General features: G+C 38.4%; 1 protein-coding gene across 1 annotated transcript in view; it reads left to right on the forward strand.

Annotated features, from left to right (window-relative positions):
- The window catches only part of LOC127576094 (protocadherin Fat 3-like), a 554,951-nt gene extending 537,820 nt beyond the window's left edge, over nucleotides 1-17,131 (forward strand). Inside the window, exons 28-30 of the mRNA XM_052026479.1 lie at nucleotides 10,061-10,120; nucleotides 12,754-12,789; nucleotides 13,918-17,131. Coding sequence (XP_051882439.1) covers nucleotides 10,061-10,120; nucleotides 12,754-12,789; nucleotides 13,918-14,534 — 713 coding nt within the window. The 3' untranslated portion in view covers nucleotides 14,535-17,131. The remainder of the gene's footprint in view (nucleotides 1-10,060; nucleotides 10,121-12,753; nucleotides 12,790-13,917) is intronic.
- The last annotated feature ends 1,334 nt before the right edge of the window (nucleotides 17,132-18,465 follow it).

Consider the following 18,465-nt stretch of genomic DNA (forward strand, 5'->3'; position numbering starts at 1 on the left):
TCTGTGTCTCAGTGACAACATCTTCATCTCAAGAATCAATCTTGAAAACCAACACTGCATTGACTCTAAGTCCAGTATATCCTCCTTTAAGTTGTATTCCTAGAGCTTAAATTCACAAACTTCTAATTCCAAGACAAAAGTTATGGCATTAGTAAAGTTGACAACATGATTATCAGCATTAAGCTAGTGCATCTGGATCCTGAACCTTAGACCAAATCCTTGAATCATTTCAAGTATAAGGAATAGAATAGCTTTTATTTACAAGACATCATGTATCTGGGTATCAAATTCATTCTGTATCATAAATTGAACAATCCAACAATCTTTCCATCAGTTTCCTATAAAAGGTTTGTAGCCTAGAAATTCATTGACACTGGAGTTGGCATGCTTTCAGGTGATCACATGCCATGCCACTGACTATTTTATTCTTGGACCCTCCATAGAAAAATTTAGTAGAATTCTGATTTCCAAGGCATGGGGCTCGGCTTGATGGCCCTTTGTACAGTGCACCCTGTGGAGCAATCAAAGGAAATTTTTGGTTAAATGCAGGTTTGGGGGGGATTGCAAGGGAGAATGAGACGGTGGCTACGAATTGAATTGGACCCTGTGTTGAGGGTTCACTCAGAACTCAGATCAAAGTGTCTAGGTCTCAGTTGTAGGTGATCAGGGAGTTAGATCCTCAAACACAGGAGTGATTAGGAAGTCAGGGGCTCAGTTAGGAGTTATTCAAGCAAGATTGGGGAGTTGGGGCTCTGATCAGGTGTGATCAGAGCAGCAGGTCCTCAATTGGATGATGATTGGGGGTCTATACCTCAATCTGGCACTGATGTGGGAATCAGCCTAGAAGTAATCGGATCAGGGTCTCAAGGGAGGGTGATCAGGGAGTCAGGACCTTGGTCAGGAGCGATTAGGGAGTCGGGGACTTGGTTGGAGGGTGAACGGGGATTTGAGGACTGAATTGGGGGTCTTGGAACAGAGCTAGTCAGAGATGAGAAAGAGGTGCTGCTTAGATCAGGACCTTGGATCAGAATTAGTGGTTCGAGTGGGGGTCAGTTTTGAGAAATTGGGGATTGTATCCTTCGAATGGAAAGTGACAAAGGATCTCAGGTCATGACCAGCACATGGACCTCATTTAGGGAGTTTGGGACTGAGTTGAAGGTCAATCAAGATTGGTGGATAGGAGATGGTTGCATTCTCTAATGTGAGAGAGGAGCATGTTGAAGGTGGGAGATGAGAGAGGGGACCTAACTGAGAGGGGATCCCAGCCTTGGGTTGGAGTCTGTAGAGAACATTCTATAATTCAACATTTTCGTGGGAGGGTCTTTACTGGAAGCTGCTAGAAGACTCAGCTGTCTTTGTGGGGCAGTATAGTAGCACAATTGGTTGAGCTGATGTCTCATAGCTCCAGGTTCAATCCTGACTTCCAGTGCCATGTGTAGAGTTTGCACATTCTCTTTATGATGGCATGGATTTCCTTCAGGTGCTCCGGTTTCCTCCCACATCCAAAAATATACTGGTTGGTTGGTTAATTGGTTATTCTAAATTACCATTTGTATCAGTGGGTGGCAGGAGAATCAGGGGTTGGGGTGACATTGATGGGTGTGTGAGAGATAACTGGTTATTCTGACATAAATGGGGGAATACAACTGATGGGATATCTCTGACAACTAGTGTAGACTTGAGGGGCGGAATGGCTTCCATTCATGTCGTAAGGAAATATAATATATGTGTTTTCCTTCAGGAAAGTTGGGCAAACCAGTTTTTAATAATTGAAGGAAATTTGCCCCTTACATTAAAAGGAATCTCCTACAATTTGACCATATGGAACAGGGTATTTTAATCAGCATTGTAGTATGCTTAGATATTTTATTGGCTTTTATTTTTTGACTCTGATTTTTTTTCTACCATTTACATAAAGCAGGACAATTAAAATCACAAATTAAAAGTTTATGAAGAATTGAAATAAAGTACATGAAGAAATCAGTGCTGGAGAGTCAGTAGTATAATTTTATGTGGTCACTAGTTACCAATGTAAAATTCATAGTGCAGTTTTGGTAGATATTACTGTTGTCTTATTTGCTCCATGCTCAAGAGCCTGAAGTCCTGATTAGAATTATTATTTTACTTCTCAGGGCATAACTTCAGTAAGCAACAAAATAATGAGTTGCATCTTATTGTAAATTGCTGATGAAACCTACAACATAAATCTTTCATTCTAACCAATTCTTCCTTCAGTTTCAATTTGCTCTGTATCATTACCAACTTTACATAAACTGCCATAGTGAATTTTGCTATAGAGCAGCATTAGAAAGTAACTCAGAGCCTATAGAAAGAGAGGGAGAGACAAGCCAGCAATAAGGCTGAAACACACCCATATCCACACTTGAAAGTACAAACCAGAAAAAATGAAAAAAAGAAAGAATTCACACAGAGTCTGGAGTTTACCTTCAGAACAAACCTTCTCTTTATTACAAGCTGACATCAACAGGGGAGTTGCTCGTCCTGGAATAAATGCTCCCCAATCCAAGCTCCCATTAATCTTATACTATTTCTTATCTGCTTTTCCCCCATTATCTCTACCCCGCATGCACAGTGCATACATAGAGTGAGATAAGCCTTTTTGCAGTGTCAAGCTTCAGTGCCTATGGGCTACATGAGCCGTCAAGCTTGAGAGCTTCATGTACTACATGAGCTGTGTGCAGTTCCATCTTTACCTTGTATACACAATCGCAAGCTTCCATCCTGAAGTTTATGGGATTGTTTTTAGGCTGGTAACCAGGCTTGAGTTTAGCCTGGTTCACTTTAGCCTGCAGTTTGTGGTTTGGGTCAGTTTGAACCAGTTGCAGACTTTATCTGCTTGGTACCAACCCTGCACAGTCCCCCTTTATCTCTCTGCTACAGGCTCATCCCCTTGTTCTCGCCACTTCACTATTCCCTACTACAATGTTGTATACATTAACAATCCAAATGTGAATGTAGGAGATTTGATTAGTAAGTTCACAAGTGACACAAAGATTGGTGGTGCTATTGATAATGAGGAGGGCATTCTTCAGCTGCAGAATGGTATTGAAGAGGCAGTAAGATGGGCAGTGAAATGGAAGATCGAATATAATCCTGAAAAATATGAGGTGATGCATTTTGGGAGAACTAATAAGGCTGCGATATATAGAATATAATGAACGGTGGAACCCTAGGAAGTAATGAAAGACTGTGGAACCTAGATGTGTGTGTCCAAGGATCTTTTCAACAGCTCAGGCAGACGTGGTGGTTAAGAAGGCATACAGGATATCAGCCTTCATTAGCCAAAGCAGGGAGATTTATATACATAAAAAATTTGTTAGGCCAAGTTGGAGTAAATGCAGTTATAGTTGCCACACAATAGGAAGGATGTAATTGCATTGGAGAGGGTGCAGAGGGGATCCACCGGATGTTGACTGGGATGGAGCTGTTGAGTTCTGAGGGGACACTGAACAGGCTGGGTTTGTTTTCCTTGGAGTAGAGAAGTTGAGCAGGTGGGGAGTGGTGGGGGTTGACTGATTATATAAATCTACAAAATGTGCCTAAATGATATGTGTTATCTACATATAAACATGGCTGCAAATGATTTTTTTCTAATACAATTTCTTGTCTATTGTTCTTATTTACATCTTTTATAACCTCAAGGCAACCCAAAATGCTTTACTTAGTAAACTACTTCTGAAAAATGATTGCTGTTGAAATCAGTTAAACTCATCTTAGATCCATAAAATCTGCTTTACCGTATGCTGTTGTCTTAACCCGTGAATTTATACTCCTGATTTTCCATTGTTCATAATTTATTTTTGGAATAGCATGATTGGAACTGTTCTGACAGAGCTCTTAAGCAGGTTGAAATTGTCTCCTTACTTCTGCAGTCTTATTTTTTAGGTACTGGGCTGAGAATCTCAGTCTGTTTGTGATATATGTACTTGATCTGCTCAATTTACTAACCTCTGCAGGTTTTGACATAAGGGTTTGGTATAACTGAGTGACTTGCTTTTTGATTCAGAGGGCTGTTAAAAGTCATTGTAGGGCTATGGGTCTAAACTCGCACATCAGCTAGACCGGATATGGAGAACGGGTTTCTAAAAGTGTATTTCATGATCACCTGTGCTGATTTTAGCTTTTTATTTGAATTAGTTAATTAAACAATTTTAAATTCCCCAACTGCCATAATGGTATTTAATCTCATTTTCCAAATCAACTTTCAGGGCCTCTGGTCCAATGATTTAACTACAGTGCTACTATTCCCATCAGGATTGTAGATGGGAATGGAAAGGGAGAATGTCATGGTGATGGAGGGATTTTAAAACAAGGATGAGAATTTTAAGGTTGCAATGTTGCTGAATTGGAAGCCCTTGGAAATCAGCAAACACCAAGTGATATCAGAAAGGAATGAGGTGGAAGAGGAGGGAGAACAAATCACTGAAAGCAACTTTGCAGATCAGCAAAACAATTAAACATGCTGACAAAACTCTGGGATTTCTTTCTGTAGAATCAGGTGTAGTGAACTTATGTAAACTTGTAAATGACTGTGGTCAGGCTTAATTTAAAGCATTAGGCATGGTTTTGCTGTACTAGCCCCTGGAAATCTGTGCTGACTGGCATTGATTGGCTTGGGCTTTTCCAAGTGTTTGGAACATTTATCTGTTGCCAGAAAGAGTTTCTAGACTAACTTCTTGTCTTACCACAAATGTATTATGTTAGATATTGCCAGTGATTCGGTTGGAACCATTGAGCTTAGCCATTGGAATTGCAGTAAGTCCCAGGCTTCTTGTATGTGCGCTGTCAAAAACAGATGAGCAGAACTTGGGAACTGATCCAGAAGGTCAAATCTGTTAGTTTATTTTGCCTCTGGATAAATGAATCCAGCCCAGGATTAGCATCCCCATTAGTCGCAATGAGCTTATAAGGCAGAGATGTAGGGGGTAAAGTGAAAGTACCTTCTTAAAATGATTTTACTTTAATATTTTAAATTTATGTACATTTACTGTTTAGTTTAATTTTTATTATTTTTTAATTTTAAATTGAGTTTTAAATGCCTTTGACTATCAGAAACATTTAAAAACTGTTATATTAGTTCATCTTTCATTGCCAGCCAAGTCCCACAGCTCGCTTTTCCAACCATCAGTGGCTTTCAGGGGCATTTGCTCCTTGCTGCGCTGTGGCTGGTCCTATTGCTGCTCTGAGCACACTATTGTACTCCAGGATGTGGACAGCCTATGTGATTCCAGGTGCAAGGTTATGCAAATTCCAAGCAGGGTGACTGGGCCAGCAAGATCCAATGCATTCTACCTTTGGAATATTTCATGCAGAAACTGGACCATGTAGGCCCTCCAGCCGCTTCCTCATTTAATTACATCCTAATTTATCTGTAACACAATTCTATTTACCTGCCTTAGTTCCCTGAACCTTACCTAACAGAAATGCATCAATATCATGTTGATATTTTCTATTCATCTGGCTTCAATAGCTTTGAGAAACTAATGCCTGATTTCCACTACTATTTGTATAAAGAAGTGTTTCCGGTTCTGATTTCTGATTTTAAGCCTGTTAAAATTAGGTGCCATTAATGTATGTGATCAATGGAATCATAGATTAGCACTTTTTTTAATGTGTCACAGGGTTGGCCAACTGAAGCAAGCATGTGCAGGAAATTGGTCTTGCATTGCCTTCTGGGCTATGGACAACCACATGCTGTAAGACCTCTTGTTCCCCATCCCCTCCTCTCTTCCCCCAAGACCACCACGTCATCAAGCATCCCCACTGGTAGAAAACAGAACCCTGCCTCAAGGCATGGGAGGAGAGGGAGAGAGAAAAGCCAGCAGCAGACACACAGTAGTGTAACCAACTTCAACATAACGATCTATATAGTTGACAATGAGAGGTCCAAGGTAATATAGGTTGCTGAAGAATTTAGAGCTAGGGACCAGCCCCACAGGAATTTAAATTTTATGAAAATTTTAAGTATTAACACTACAGGTTATTGAAACCAAGGATTTCCCATTGGACTACTCAAAATTAAAGTCCAGGCATTTTCACGTGGACAATTCAAAGATATTGGTTTTGTATTATTGTTTAAAGCTTAAATTAAAACCACAATCAATTAACAATTAACTTTTTGGATTGCTCAAGAGACCTAATTTTGTTTATGCTCCTTTGTTCAAGCCTTGCCCAGCAGAAGAATTACATGATCACTGTCTATCCTATAAATTCCTTAATCAGTTTTAACATTTCAATTAGATCCTTGCTGAATAGTTTATTCTTGAGGGAATACAAGCCTAGTACAATTAGGTTCACCACCATCTGATGTTCGTTACTTGGATTCCCTCAGGATGATGGTGACTGCCTTACACCTAGTCATGTCCCCTTTCTGCTAGTTTCTAGCTGCAGATCCAAACTGTATTTCTGCCATTCTTGTTTTTTTTTTCTGAAGGATTTGCTGATACAAGCCTAAAATTATATTGATGCAGGGTCCTGATTTAGGGTTTTGACCCAAAACATCAGCAATTCCTTTCCTCCATCCTGAATTCCTTTCAACGCATAACGGACACCAGCCTCTCCTCCTTGGACTCTGTCTTTACCTCTCGTTGTCTTGGTGTAGCAGCCAGCATAATCAAAGACCCCACCCACCCGGGACATTCTCTCTTCTCTCCTCTTCCATCGGGTAGAAGATACAGGAGCCTGAGGGCACGTACCACCAGACTTAAGGACAGCTTCTACCCCACTGTGATAAGACTATTGAACGGTTCCCTTACACAATGAGATGGACTATGACCTCACGATCTACCTTGTTGTGACCTTGCACCTAATTGCACTGCACTTTCTCTGTAGCTGTGACACTTTACTCTGTACTGTTATTGTTTTTACCTGTACTACATCAATGCACTCTGGACTAACTCAATGTAACTGCACTGTGTAATGAATTGACCTGTATGATCGGTTTGTAAGACAAGCTTTTCACTGTACCTCGGTACAAGTGACAATAATAAACCAATACCAATACCACAGATGCTGCTCTACCCACTGAGTTCCTCCAGCAGATTGTTTGTTGCTCCAGATTCCAGCATCTGCAGTCTCTTGTGTCTCTAAAATTATATTTTAATGTTTTCACATTAGTCTCTTGCAACTTATTGGAAAGTGTTCAAAATTAGATATTTATTAGATATTTATTTATGAGTCACATGTACATCGAAACACACACTGAAATGCCTCTTTTTGCGTTACTGAGAATGTTCTGGGGGCAGTCCGCAAGTGTCGCCACTCTTCCAGCGCCAACATAGCATGCCCACAGCTCCTAACCTGTACATCTTTGGAATGTGGGAGGAAACTGGAGCACCCAGAGGAAACCCACGCAGACATGGGGAGAATGTGCTTTGTTCAGAACTTCGAGCAAAGTTGGGAATGCAGGGCTGGACTGTGCTCATGCTGAGCTGGTAGGTCTGCAGGGAATCGTTAGCTGGCTGCAGTGCACACATCATGCTTTCCAGCTTCTGCAACTGCCCCCGAAGCATGGGAGTACAAAGCACACTGGAGATCAGATGGGGCTCTGTAGTGACCTCGGCTGAAAGCAAAATACATTTTGTATCTGACTGCTCAATGCCACATCCTGCAATGACTGGGGCCACTTACCTTCATTAACTATTTCATTAATATTGATGTTTTGATTTACATTTTACTTGTACTTGGTGAATTTCTTGTCTTTTATTTTATTAAATTTTAATCTCAATTTTTACTTCAACTATATTCTATGTTCTAAGCGCATCCTGAACCTGCCAGGGCTGTCCATGTGTGTGTCTTCAGCCTGCACTGCATGAGACCTAGCTGAAAGCTCACGACCTCCTCTGCTTTGTTGAAGGGCAGCAGTGACAAAGCTTTGAGGTTATTCAGAACCATTCTGCAGCTAAAAGCTGATTCTCCAGGGTCATCCTGGGTGGGAGTGTTGGGAAACATTGCAAGGTGCAACTGGTTATAGTTACTACAATATAGCACAATCAGACATGGTTATTCAGGATGGTTATACTTATTACAATACAGAAAGAGGCCATTCAGCCCATTGGATCAATTGCAGCTCTCGGCAAAGCAATCCCATCAGTCTCCTTCCACCTCTTCTTAGTTTCCTGTACTCCTGCAACTTTATCACATGTCCATCAACTCCCCATTGATTCTTTTGCCACTTATCTACACTAAGGGGTAAACCACAATAGACAGACTGGAGCAACTGAAGGGGGACAGGGAGAATGTGCAAACCCCACACAGACAGCACCTGGGGCCAGGATTGAACCCAGGTCTCCAGAGCTGTGCTGTTGTATTTTACTGTATATTCACTTGGTGCAACTTATCATAGTTTGGTGCTATTTAAATTCTCATCTGCAAATTCTGGACTTTGGTGTAAAGTATTGGCAAGGAACTCTCTTAGATATTCATTTTTAGGCACTCCAGGAAGGGAAAAGGAATGAGGTTAAAAGTTTCTTGACCCACTGAAATTTTATCTGAAGCTTCAGGGCCAATGTTCTATTCCATTTGGTATGCACAGTATGTTATAATTGGTATTAAAAAAAATGTCCTTTCTACGTGGTAGGACCCAAATGGGAATTACAGTAGGGGCTTTGAGACATATTTGCCCTCAAGTGATGGATTAGGGAAGGGGTATTTATTGGGCATGAAAATTATGTACCTTTGATGGCCAGTAGTTGGGGGGTCCCAGGAATAAGCAGGAACTTACCTTATGGATGATCAATTGACCCTGATCAAATTTTCATTAACTGACTCCTCAGCAATAGCCTAAGAAGTATGAACAGCCCCTTTAAGTAACCCAGAAGCAGACCTTCGTGCTCAGAGAAAGGCCTGCTCTATAATTAAGGCCGATGCTATTTAATCTCCAGATATTCAGGGTAAAATATTGAGAGAGTGACAGCAATAGAACATGTCACTTCACCTGGATGTCACTCAAGTGAGCCCAGTGGCTCCTGGGCTTCCATGAATTTATCATTTACATAGAGGACTGATAGAGAATTTGTGGAACCTTGATACACACACGCACAGCACCAAAGTACACTGAAATAAAATCCTATTACATTGCATTTAAAATTGTTACACTACTTGATAGAATTTGTTGCCAGAAGCAGATAAACTGGCAATTGGAGGAGTTGTGAAGAAATAGGAAGTGAAAGATAATAGAACCAGGTAGTTGCAGTAAAGAGATTTTTTAAATAATGCCGTAGGAAATTAATTTTAAATTTAATTTTAATTAAATTTTAATATAATCGTGGGCTTTTTAATTCCACAATGGGTCAAATGCTGCCCTGATGCAGTCAGTCCCGTGTGAGCTCCAGAATTCTGGAGCTGAATACTAGTGGCAAGACCCAAACTGGGTAGTAATAAGGGAGAAATAATCTGCGGGTCTGGCACCAGAGAAGTGCCAAATTTGCCAGATTAATGGAGTTTTATTGTAGCTGCAATTAGGAGCTAGGAGGAGGGCTAAAATCTAATTCCTTCCTACCACTCACACTGATTCTTTTTAATCTTCTGAGCCAGGATCAACCCTCACCACTAAATGTATCTCATCTTTTTAATCATCAGGACAATAATTATTGTTGCAAACATGCCTCTCTGATCATCCGTAATGGCTTGCTGATTGACTTCACTGCAGCCATGTGTATAAGTCATCATACACGTGGACAACTGTACTAGCTTTTTCTAAAGTGCACTTTGTGAGCATGAAGTTGGAACATATGCCTGGAGATTGAGTATTAGATGTAATTACCACACACAATGCATGAAAAAGCCGTGCGAAGCAATAGAATTTCTGGGCCATTCTGTCTATTTTACTGTGACCTTAATTGAATTTTTGTAATGGAAATGGTCGAACTCCATCGTGTTAATTCAAATGTTCACCTGAAATATTATTGCATTTGCCTTTTGGATGTTTGGTGTTTCACATCAATTAAATGAGAAATCAATCTAAAACTGCTTACTAACCTTATCCTGATTTCCATTGCTCCTTTTCTAATCTTGCCCTTTTCTTACCCTACTCTAAAAGCTTCAATAGTGACTGTTATACGCCTCGTTACTGATGCGGTTGACACAGTTGAGAATGAAGGTATTTAATTTGTCTCATCTCTTTTCTTATGAGAAAATAATGTTTGCCATAGTACAGACAAGCAGAGTACCTCACATTAAGAAAAAGCATTTATGATACTTTGTTTAAAATCTAATTTTAGTTAAAAAATTAACATCAATATGTCATATATTTAAATGAGTTATTCTAATTTTTTTTATTTTTATAAAGGACAAAGAACGGGATTAGTGATTTACTCGCTGCACTGTCATGAACCTGAAGTTGCATGCTGGAACGTTAGCCATTGTCTTCAATTCCAATTGTGAAATCCATTCTCTAGCCTGCTACACCATCATTCTCCCTGCCCTTTGAGGTTGAGCCATTTGTGTGCAACCATGACCTTCTGTCAAATCCAGAGCTAAGGTTCATCCCATATTTCCTGAATCTCTAAGGCTGCCTTCATTCTGTGATATTTCTCCTCTCTGCTCCTGACCCAGCTCACTCATTCTCTTTGATAGTTTTGATACCAGTAGAGGGCAGTTATTTTTAGTGCTTTGGCCAATGATGAGAACCGAATCAACATCACAAAAGTAGATTATCTAGTTATTATCTCACTATGTGCAAATTGGTTGTTAAGTTTCCTATGTTACATCTGTACTTCAAAAAGTACTTCTTGGGGTGTAGATCACTTTGGCATGACCAGAGATCATTAGGGAAATGTAGAGAGTCATGGGCAAATATAGAAATCTGCCCTGAGGCCCACTGAGTCTGCATTGACCATCAAGCATCTGTTTTTACACGAATCCTACCCTAATCCATTTTTTGCTCCCCTTCTCTGTAAAGGCAAGTTTTTCCTTCTTTCTATACTTGATTATTCGATTACTCGCTTGATCAGTTTTTCACCTACCGGCCATGTGAACTTGAGCTCAATTGAAATATTGCTGCTTAGTTCCATTGATCATCAACCCACCCTCCAACCATATTTACTAATCTACAGTGGTCCCAGTATTCCAATCCTTATTTCTATGTCCTTCCATGGACATGTCCCCCCCCCCCCCCCCCCCCCCCCATTTCTCTGAAACCTTCTCCAGCCCACAAACCTTTTTTCCCCTCTGAACTCGTCCAATTCTGGCCCTGTGCACAAACTCAATTTTCTTCACTTCATCATTGACAGCAGTCTCTAGGGCCCTATAATTTTAATTTCAATTCTAAATCTCTCCACCTTGCTACCTCTCCACCTCTCCCTGTCCTTTAAAGATGCTCTTTCAAATTATCTTTTTGAACAACATTTATTTTTTATTATGTGGCTTGCTGTTGATCTGTGTTTTTTAATTCTGCTGCAATGTATTTTGGGATAATTTGCCATATTATTGGTGCCGTAAAATCTAAGTTGTAGTTGATGTTTTTATGGGAGACTGCTTTGTCTGCCATTTCCCTGGTGCATTAGCCCCTTTATTAATGCCTGCTAACATACAATAAAAAACATCTATGTTGTGTTTATATACTGAAATAACAAAGGATTTTTAGGACATCTTATAGAATTAGATGACACAAAAGGAGGCCATTCACCCCACTTTGCCTGTCTTGGCTCTTTCCAAGAGTTTTCCTATTAATGACACTCCCATAGACTTTTTAATTTTATTTTACTGCTATACTAGCATTCAATATTCAATAAAATGTGATGATATGCAATGCCATTCTTAATAATTGAATCTTATTGATCATTAATATTGCCTTAAATTGCCAAATTTAATTTCAGGCAGCTTATCTACACTGAGGATTTAAATACATTTGTTTTAAACAATTGATCATTAATAGTAATTTACTTAGAATGTGTTTCCAAAATGACTGACACCTGGAGTGAACAGATCAAGGTCATTCTTGTTTCACTTTAGTGTTTCCAATATGGACGTGTTTTTTTTTAACATTTTGGGGAACATTGAAATGCTTAAGCTAATCATTTTTTTTCAAAATAATTGTGAAATTGTAAATCATGGTATTCCACCACTCCTAAAGACCTGCAGCAAAAAAACTGACTCTGTTATACACTAAATTTGATAAAATAAACAAAATACAATTTCTAGTTTTACCTTGAAGAAAATGGAGTATCAACTAAGTTAGGTGTTTAAAAGTGAAAACTAAAATAGAATATTTAAGCATCAATGCCAACAATGAATTATTAGTCCCAAATTTCCTGGAACTTGTATTTGCAGAACTGAGGTAATATGGATATCTTCATGTTGCATTACATTAACGTAGGACCTGTCAGTTGGGCTAAATCTTATTAATTGGAATATTGGATTCTGGCCATGTATAATTTATTATTATGCCATCTGTTGACATGGTTGTTGATTTATTAAAGGGTGTCAATACACACTTTGCTTAATACAAAGTACAAATCTGTGTTAAATGATTCATATTGCAGTAGGTTTAGATTGAACATGGCAAATTCTGATCTACTTTGTAATAGATCTATTCAACTTTTTTAAAGAAGTCTTACATAGAGATAGCAAAATAATAGGAACACCATCCTCCTTGCTTCAGGGCTAAAGCTATGAATAATGGTTTACTGTGCTGTCTTTTAAAGCTATTGCAGTGTCTACATGCTGGAGTGTAATGATGAACTTGAATTTTGTTTTTAACCACTCACTTATTTTTCAATTTCCACCTGACAGTGTCCCTTATGGAGGAGGGGCAGAACTACAACAGAGGTGACTCCCAGACATTTGCATTCTGGTTGTTAATGCACCCCATTTCTTCTGTGTTAAATAATCATATGCCTTGTTTTATGCATGCACACAGCATAAACTGTGAAGTTTGTAGTCGTGTCTCACAGAGCAGAATACAAAATTATCTGCAAGGGCATAGATTTGCATTTGAATACCATACTGTTTTTGTCGACCTTCAGGCTGAACTCATTTTGTTGGAATAATGTATTTCAACCTTAGTAATTCATTCAAATCGATCTGCAGCTATGTAAATAGAAAAGCGATGACTTTAATACTAACCTGAAGTAACTTCTTTAAAAAATGACTATGGATTTAAGCATCAGTTATCATTATTCTCATTAAAAATGTGTAACTGAGTTGATTAATTGAAATGCATGATTCAACAGTGTGCTAGTTCAGCCTTATTTTATCAATATCCAGCTTTTACAGTAAAAAGTGACTGGCTTTCAAAATGCATGCTGATTTTGGTTGGCCTTTGCATGAACTTGACAAACTACATTATTGTGAAATCACTGTGTTGTAAATGTTTTTTTATATTGAACCACAAATACGTAAAAATATATTTCTGGTGATAGCCTGCTCAGAAGGTAAAAAAAAAGTAACAATCCAATATCTTCAATATTTGACTTACAATAAATCATATTTTGACCATTTATTTGTGCACTTTGCAAAATATAATTCCCGTACAATTGACACAGTGGTTATGATGCTTGTATTAGTTGACCAGGTTTCAACGGAGATACAAAGATAGTTGCATTTCGATAAGTCAGGAGAAACTGCAATGTGAAAACATCCTTTTAATCATCAGACATTCAAGAGTGCTATGAATGGATTGTAACACATCAGAAAATTCCTTGGGGTGCACAATTTATTGGAGAGCATATTGTGTTTTATTTTAAATCCAGTATGTTTCAACTGTTATCCAACAGGATTAATCAAAGCAGTCAATCAAATTCCACCAAGCTGTATATCATAATAGGAACACCTCAAGAGCATGCATGCATGATGTTCAAACATCTTTGAATAACAGAACAAAGGAGTAGCTTTACGATTAGCTTACTCTCAAGCTGTTTGTAACAATAAATATGTCATTGTATTGTTTCAATTTAGCATATCATTGGGATACTTCAGACTGGATGCCAAGCACTCGACTACCTAATATTGAAGAAGTGCCACATTATGAAGTAGCTGATGCTGCGCCTGTGCATCATGAAAATGTGACAGCACTCGATACAGACTACTACCTCGGTGGATATGACATAGACAATGACTTCCCACCTCCTCAAGATGAGGAATTCCTGAGTCAGGACCAACTTCCTCCTCCCCTTCCAGAGGATTACCAGGATCAATATGAGATCATCCAACCACACCATGCCACATCAGCAACAAATACCTTAAGCTCCAATGGCCGAAGAAGACCACACTTTCATCCCAGCCAGTACCTTCCACCTCATCAGTTGCCAGCGGATGGCGAGACTGTTGGTGCCCAAGGTGGGAGAGACTATTGTGCATTTCGTACAGGTTCAAACAAAGACTTGGAGAAAGTGATCATCGACAATGTGACAATTCCTATGCTCACGTCAACAAATGCATCATCATCTGATATGTCAACGAGCTGTGGCTTCGATGATTCTGAAGTAGTGATGAGTGACTATGAAAGTGGCGATGAACTTAATTTTAATAATCATATCTCTTTTGTAGAATCTCAGTACCAGACACAGGTATGATGACTATATGGACTACTTCAAATTCTGAAAGGAAATGAAAACAATCAAGAGACACTGAGAGTAAAGTGGTGCAGTGGCAGGAATCTGAAGACCATTTCATGGGATACTTACGTCCACAAGAATGATGAACGTAAAGTCGAATGAGTTGTTTCCTCCCAATTGGGTACTAATTTCATTGTTTTATGTCCGCAACAGACTCTTTCTAAAATGGTTCAAAATTGCTTTTTTTAAATAAATACAGCCAATGATTTGGTTTTAAGCTGAGTCCACATTGGAGCTAAAAGTGCAGAAAGATACTGCCATTAACAATGAAATTCTGAGGTATTGTCCCTATGGAAATGCATTTGATAAATGTGGGAAAAGTGATCATCTGCTGGTATAAAATATTAATCACATAATCACACACCATATTGATAATTCCAAAGTTTAAGGGATGAAGTAATTAGTAATGGCACTTTTTAAAAATGCTGATGAAGTAAACCATTGGGTAATCAACTGCATGTTTTTGCTGTTGACAGGGTAGTAATTGTGTAGGCAGACATTCGAAAGAACTGCAGTATTTGTTTAACAATCCACTTTGCACTGTTTCAGTTCATGGAATGTAGGTTTGTTCGCAGCCCTAAGGTAAGTGACTGATAGCAATGTTAAAGCAATGTAGTAAAGCAAAGCAGTTGTCAACAAAAGAAATGTAAAGTCCTACCTAAAATACCCAGCCAAAATCCAACTTGCCTCTTCCCTATGTTCCAAAATGGTCTAATTACCACAACATTTTGTACAGTGTTTTTTTTCTATATCAAAGCACATAGAATTTAACTTGAAATAACTTGCAAAGAAAGTATAGTCACATTGGTTACATTTTAAAACAGTCATGAACACTGGAGTAGGAGTTTTTGCAACTATAAATGAGTAAGTAAAATTGCACTGCAGACTAATGTAAATTTGGAATAAATGTGCTTTTAATGATGTGGTCTAAGGACCTGTTTGAAGAGCTCATGTCTTATGACCATGAGGCAGGTACAGCTTGAGGTACATTGGTTTCTTGAGAAAAACAGAGAGGAATATCTCTAAAGTTAAAAGAAAGTCACTTTCAGACTTTAGTTCTTGTTGAGTAGCTTTTATTGGACTTCATCTTCACAGCAATAGCTGTATAATCTTTCGAGTTGTCCTGATAAATCTACAATAGACAAAATAACACTTTCAAAGGCATAGATTTGGAAATACATTTCAAATCTTATTTCCTTTAAAACTTGGGGCTTTCCAAACTAGAACAGGCTTTATAAGATCAGATATTCAAAGTAATCAAGATGAAAATTCACTTTCTGAAATCTCCCAGTAGTAAGGAATGTATTGCAATGAAAAATTATTTTAATCAACCTACAGCAAAGCTGCTTTTTGCTATTTAATGATTGATTTAAATCTGTTTTTGGCCTGTTGGGTCAGAAGATTGTTCCTCATTAAGTATTGCCAATAGTAAAACAGTGTTATCCAGTTTAATTAAGGAATTCTCTTAAGTGCAGAGCAAAGACTCGTCATATAGATTTACCCCTGGATATTTGCACATGCAGTATTTGGATTGAAACCTTAAGTAAATGATATAACGTGAAGGTCAGCTGTCTCCCTTGACGTAGGAGATCATGGCTGAGGTAAGTTTGGTTTAATTCACTATATTTCCTGCAGATAACTATACCACACAAACCTGCTATGTCACAATTCATAGCTGGAACAAAATATGAAGAAAAATATATTATTTTCATGCACCTTTAGAGTCTGTTCCATGTATTCACAAAGCTACAATGCCACTGAAATTCCAAGAGTGCGGTTATATCTGGACTCTGATTTGTTTATTTGTATGTAAATTATCTTACAGCAGCTGTGGATCTATGGCACTGCATTTTAGAAAGTTACGAAATTTGATATGCCTCAAAATTTCTAAGCTTTTTGTAGTATTGTATTAAACTGTCGTCCTGTTGTGTATTATTTTTTACCTGCTGTTAACAGGCTTTGTAAAGATGCAAGTTTATGTGCTTAAAAGTTTGTATAAAGTGTACATAGGTATAGATTGAGTTGTTTAAATTTTGCAAGCTTTTGTAGATATTTAATGTGTTCTGGGATGCCTTGATTTTTTTTTGCTGATAAAAGTGAGATATCACTCCAAAGCAGAGACTGATTAGTATTGATGAACTGTTTTTAAAGAGAAAGGACTGTAAATTGATCAACAAAATCCATACTGTTCATTTTAATAACACAAATCCTACTTTTGTCATTGCCAGAGCTTTTCAGTATGGTGAAATCAGAACAGATAGCTGCGTAATTCTTTGGAATGAATTCAGCAAACCTAGCTTTTCATGTATTTTGTGGTCACAAGAGGCAATCTGTTACGGATTGTGTCTTGAATAGCTATCATGAATGTGCCAAGTCTTTGACAAAACATGGCGAATTAGTGCAAAAGGATAAGATTGTTTCTTAATTGTTACTAAAGGGAATCCAGATGCCATCAGAACTTGGATCTTTTTCAATGATCAGCTGTGTAATTGGTGTTGTTGGCAGTATTAAAAACAGTAGTATTTTATGATTCAGTTGTGTATTGTACAGATTGATTTTTAACTGCCACTATATTTCTTAAGTTCATGTAACAATAAAATATGTTTTTAATTAGTTATTGAGTTTTCCACAGAAGTGACTCACTTCATTTGGGTTGCAAGTACCTGTACTGGGACTTCTATCCAATTCGGTTTTGCAAGTTTTTGTGTTCTGCAAGTACTTGTAGAGAGAGTGGGTTTGGGAGCAAGAGGGTAAAATGTTCAGGCATCAGCAAAGCCATAATATAAAAATGATTCTTCCACTCATCCTGTCACAAAGAGAAGTCAAGCATTATTAACATACAGTTACACCTTGGGACATAAGGTACAATGATGAATTTGATCTAGCATACTCAACTTCAGGTTCCAATGATCCTCTAAATCCCAACACTATCTTACTAATTCTTAATATGACACAGGCACCTTTCAATGCTTATGCATTGAGGCAGAAGTAGATTAGACTAGATTCAGAAGAACCATTAGCACAAAATTTCTGCACAGAATTACTGGCATTTATTTTCATACCTGTGAGGAAGTTTAAGAAGCCCAGACCAAACTAACGTATGAGTTCCAAACCTCCTCACAGCTGGATGACAGCTGTCTTTATGACTCCTCTGCACTGCAACACAAACAGTGCAAATCACTTGAGGCAGGTTGGCGGCATGGTAGCATAGCGGTTAGCGCGACGCTATTACAGCGCCAGCGATCGGGGTTCGATTCCCATCGCTAGTTGTAAGGAGTTTGTACGTTCTCCCGTGTCTGCGTGGGTTTCCTCCGGGTGCTCCGGTTTCCTCCCACATTCGAAAGACGTACGGGTAGGTTAATTTGAGGGTTTAAAAAAATGGGCGGCGCAGACTCGTTGGGCCGAAAGGGCCTGTTACCACACTGTAAATAAAATTTAAAATTTAAATTTAAATGAAGGGTCCAGTGATTCATTGTGAGGAATGGCTGCATGGGAGAGAAGCACATTCCAGGTAATTTATATGTTTGATTGACCAGAGTTAAGTTAAATATACATTTAATTATTTTTAAATGTATTCTAGTGTGTTTAGGTGTTCCAGTTTTCTTTTTTATTAATTGTTTATAAATTGTTGTATTTCATTACTTAGTTTTTGAATGTGATATACTAGTGCCAAAGATTTCCTCTGGGATTTATAGTCAGGAAACCTTCAAGGTAACAGTACGTTTAGCAGCCAGAGAAGCAATGGGTGCAGTCAGTTCACCACTCTAAAGGCATTTCAAACCAAAATCTCCATTTCCAATACCTTCTCAATTTCAGTTATTGAATTTCAGCAGATAGGGAACTTTGACAGCTGAATTATTCTGCTAATAGCACAGAGAGCAATACTAAA

This window comes from Pristis pectinata, chromosome 11 (assembly GCF_009764475.1).
Source record: "Pristis pectinata isolate sPriPec2 chromosome 11, sPriPec2.1.pri, whole genome shotgun sequence".
Classification (NCBI taxonomy): Eukaryota; Metazoa; Chordata; class Chondrichthyes; order Rhinopristiformes; family Pristidae; genus Pristis; species Pristis pectinata.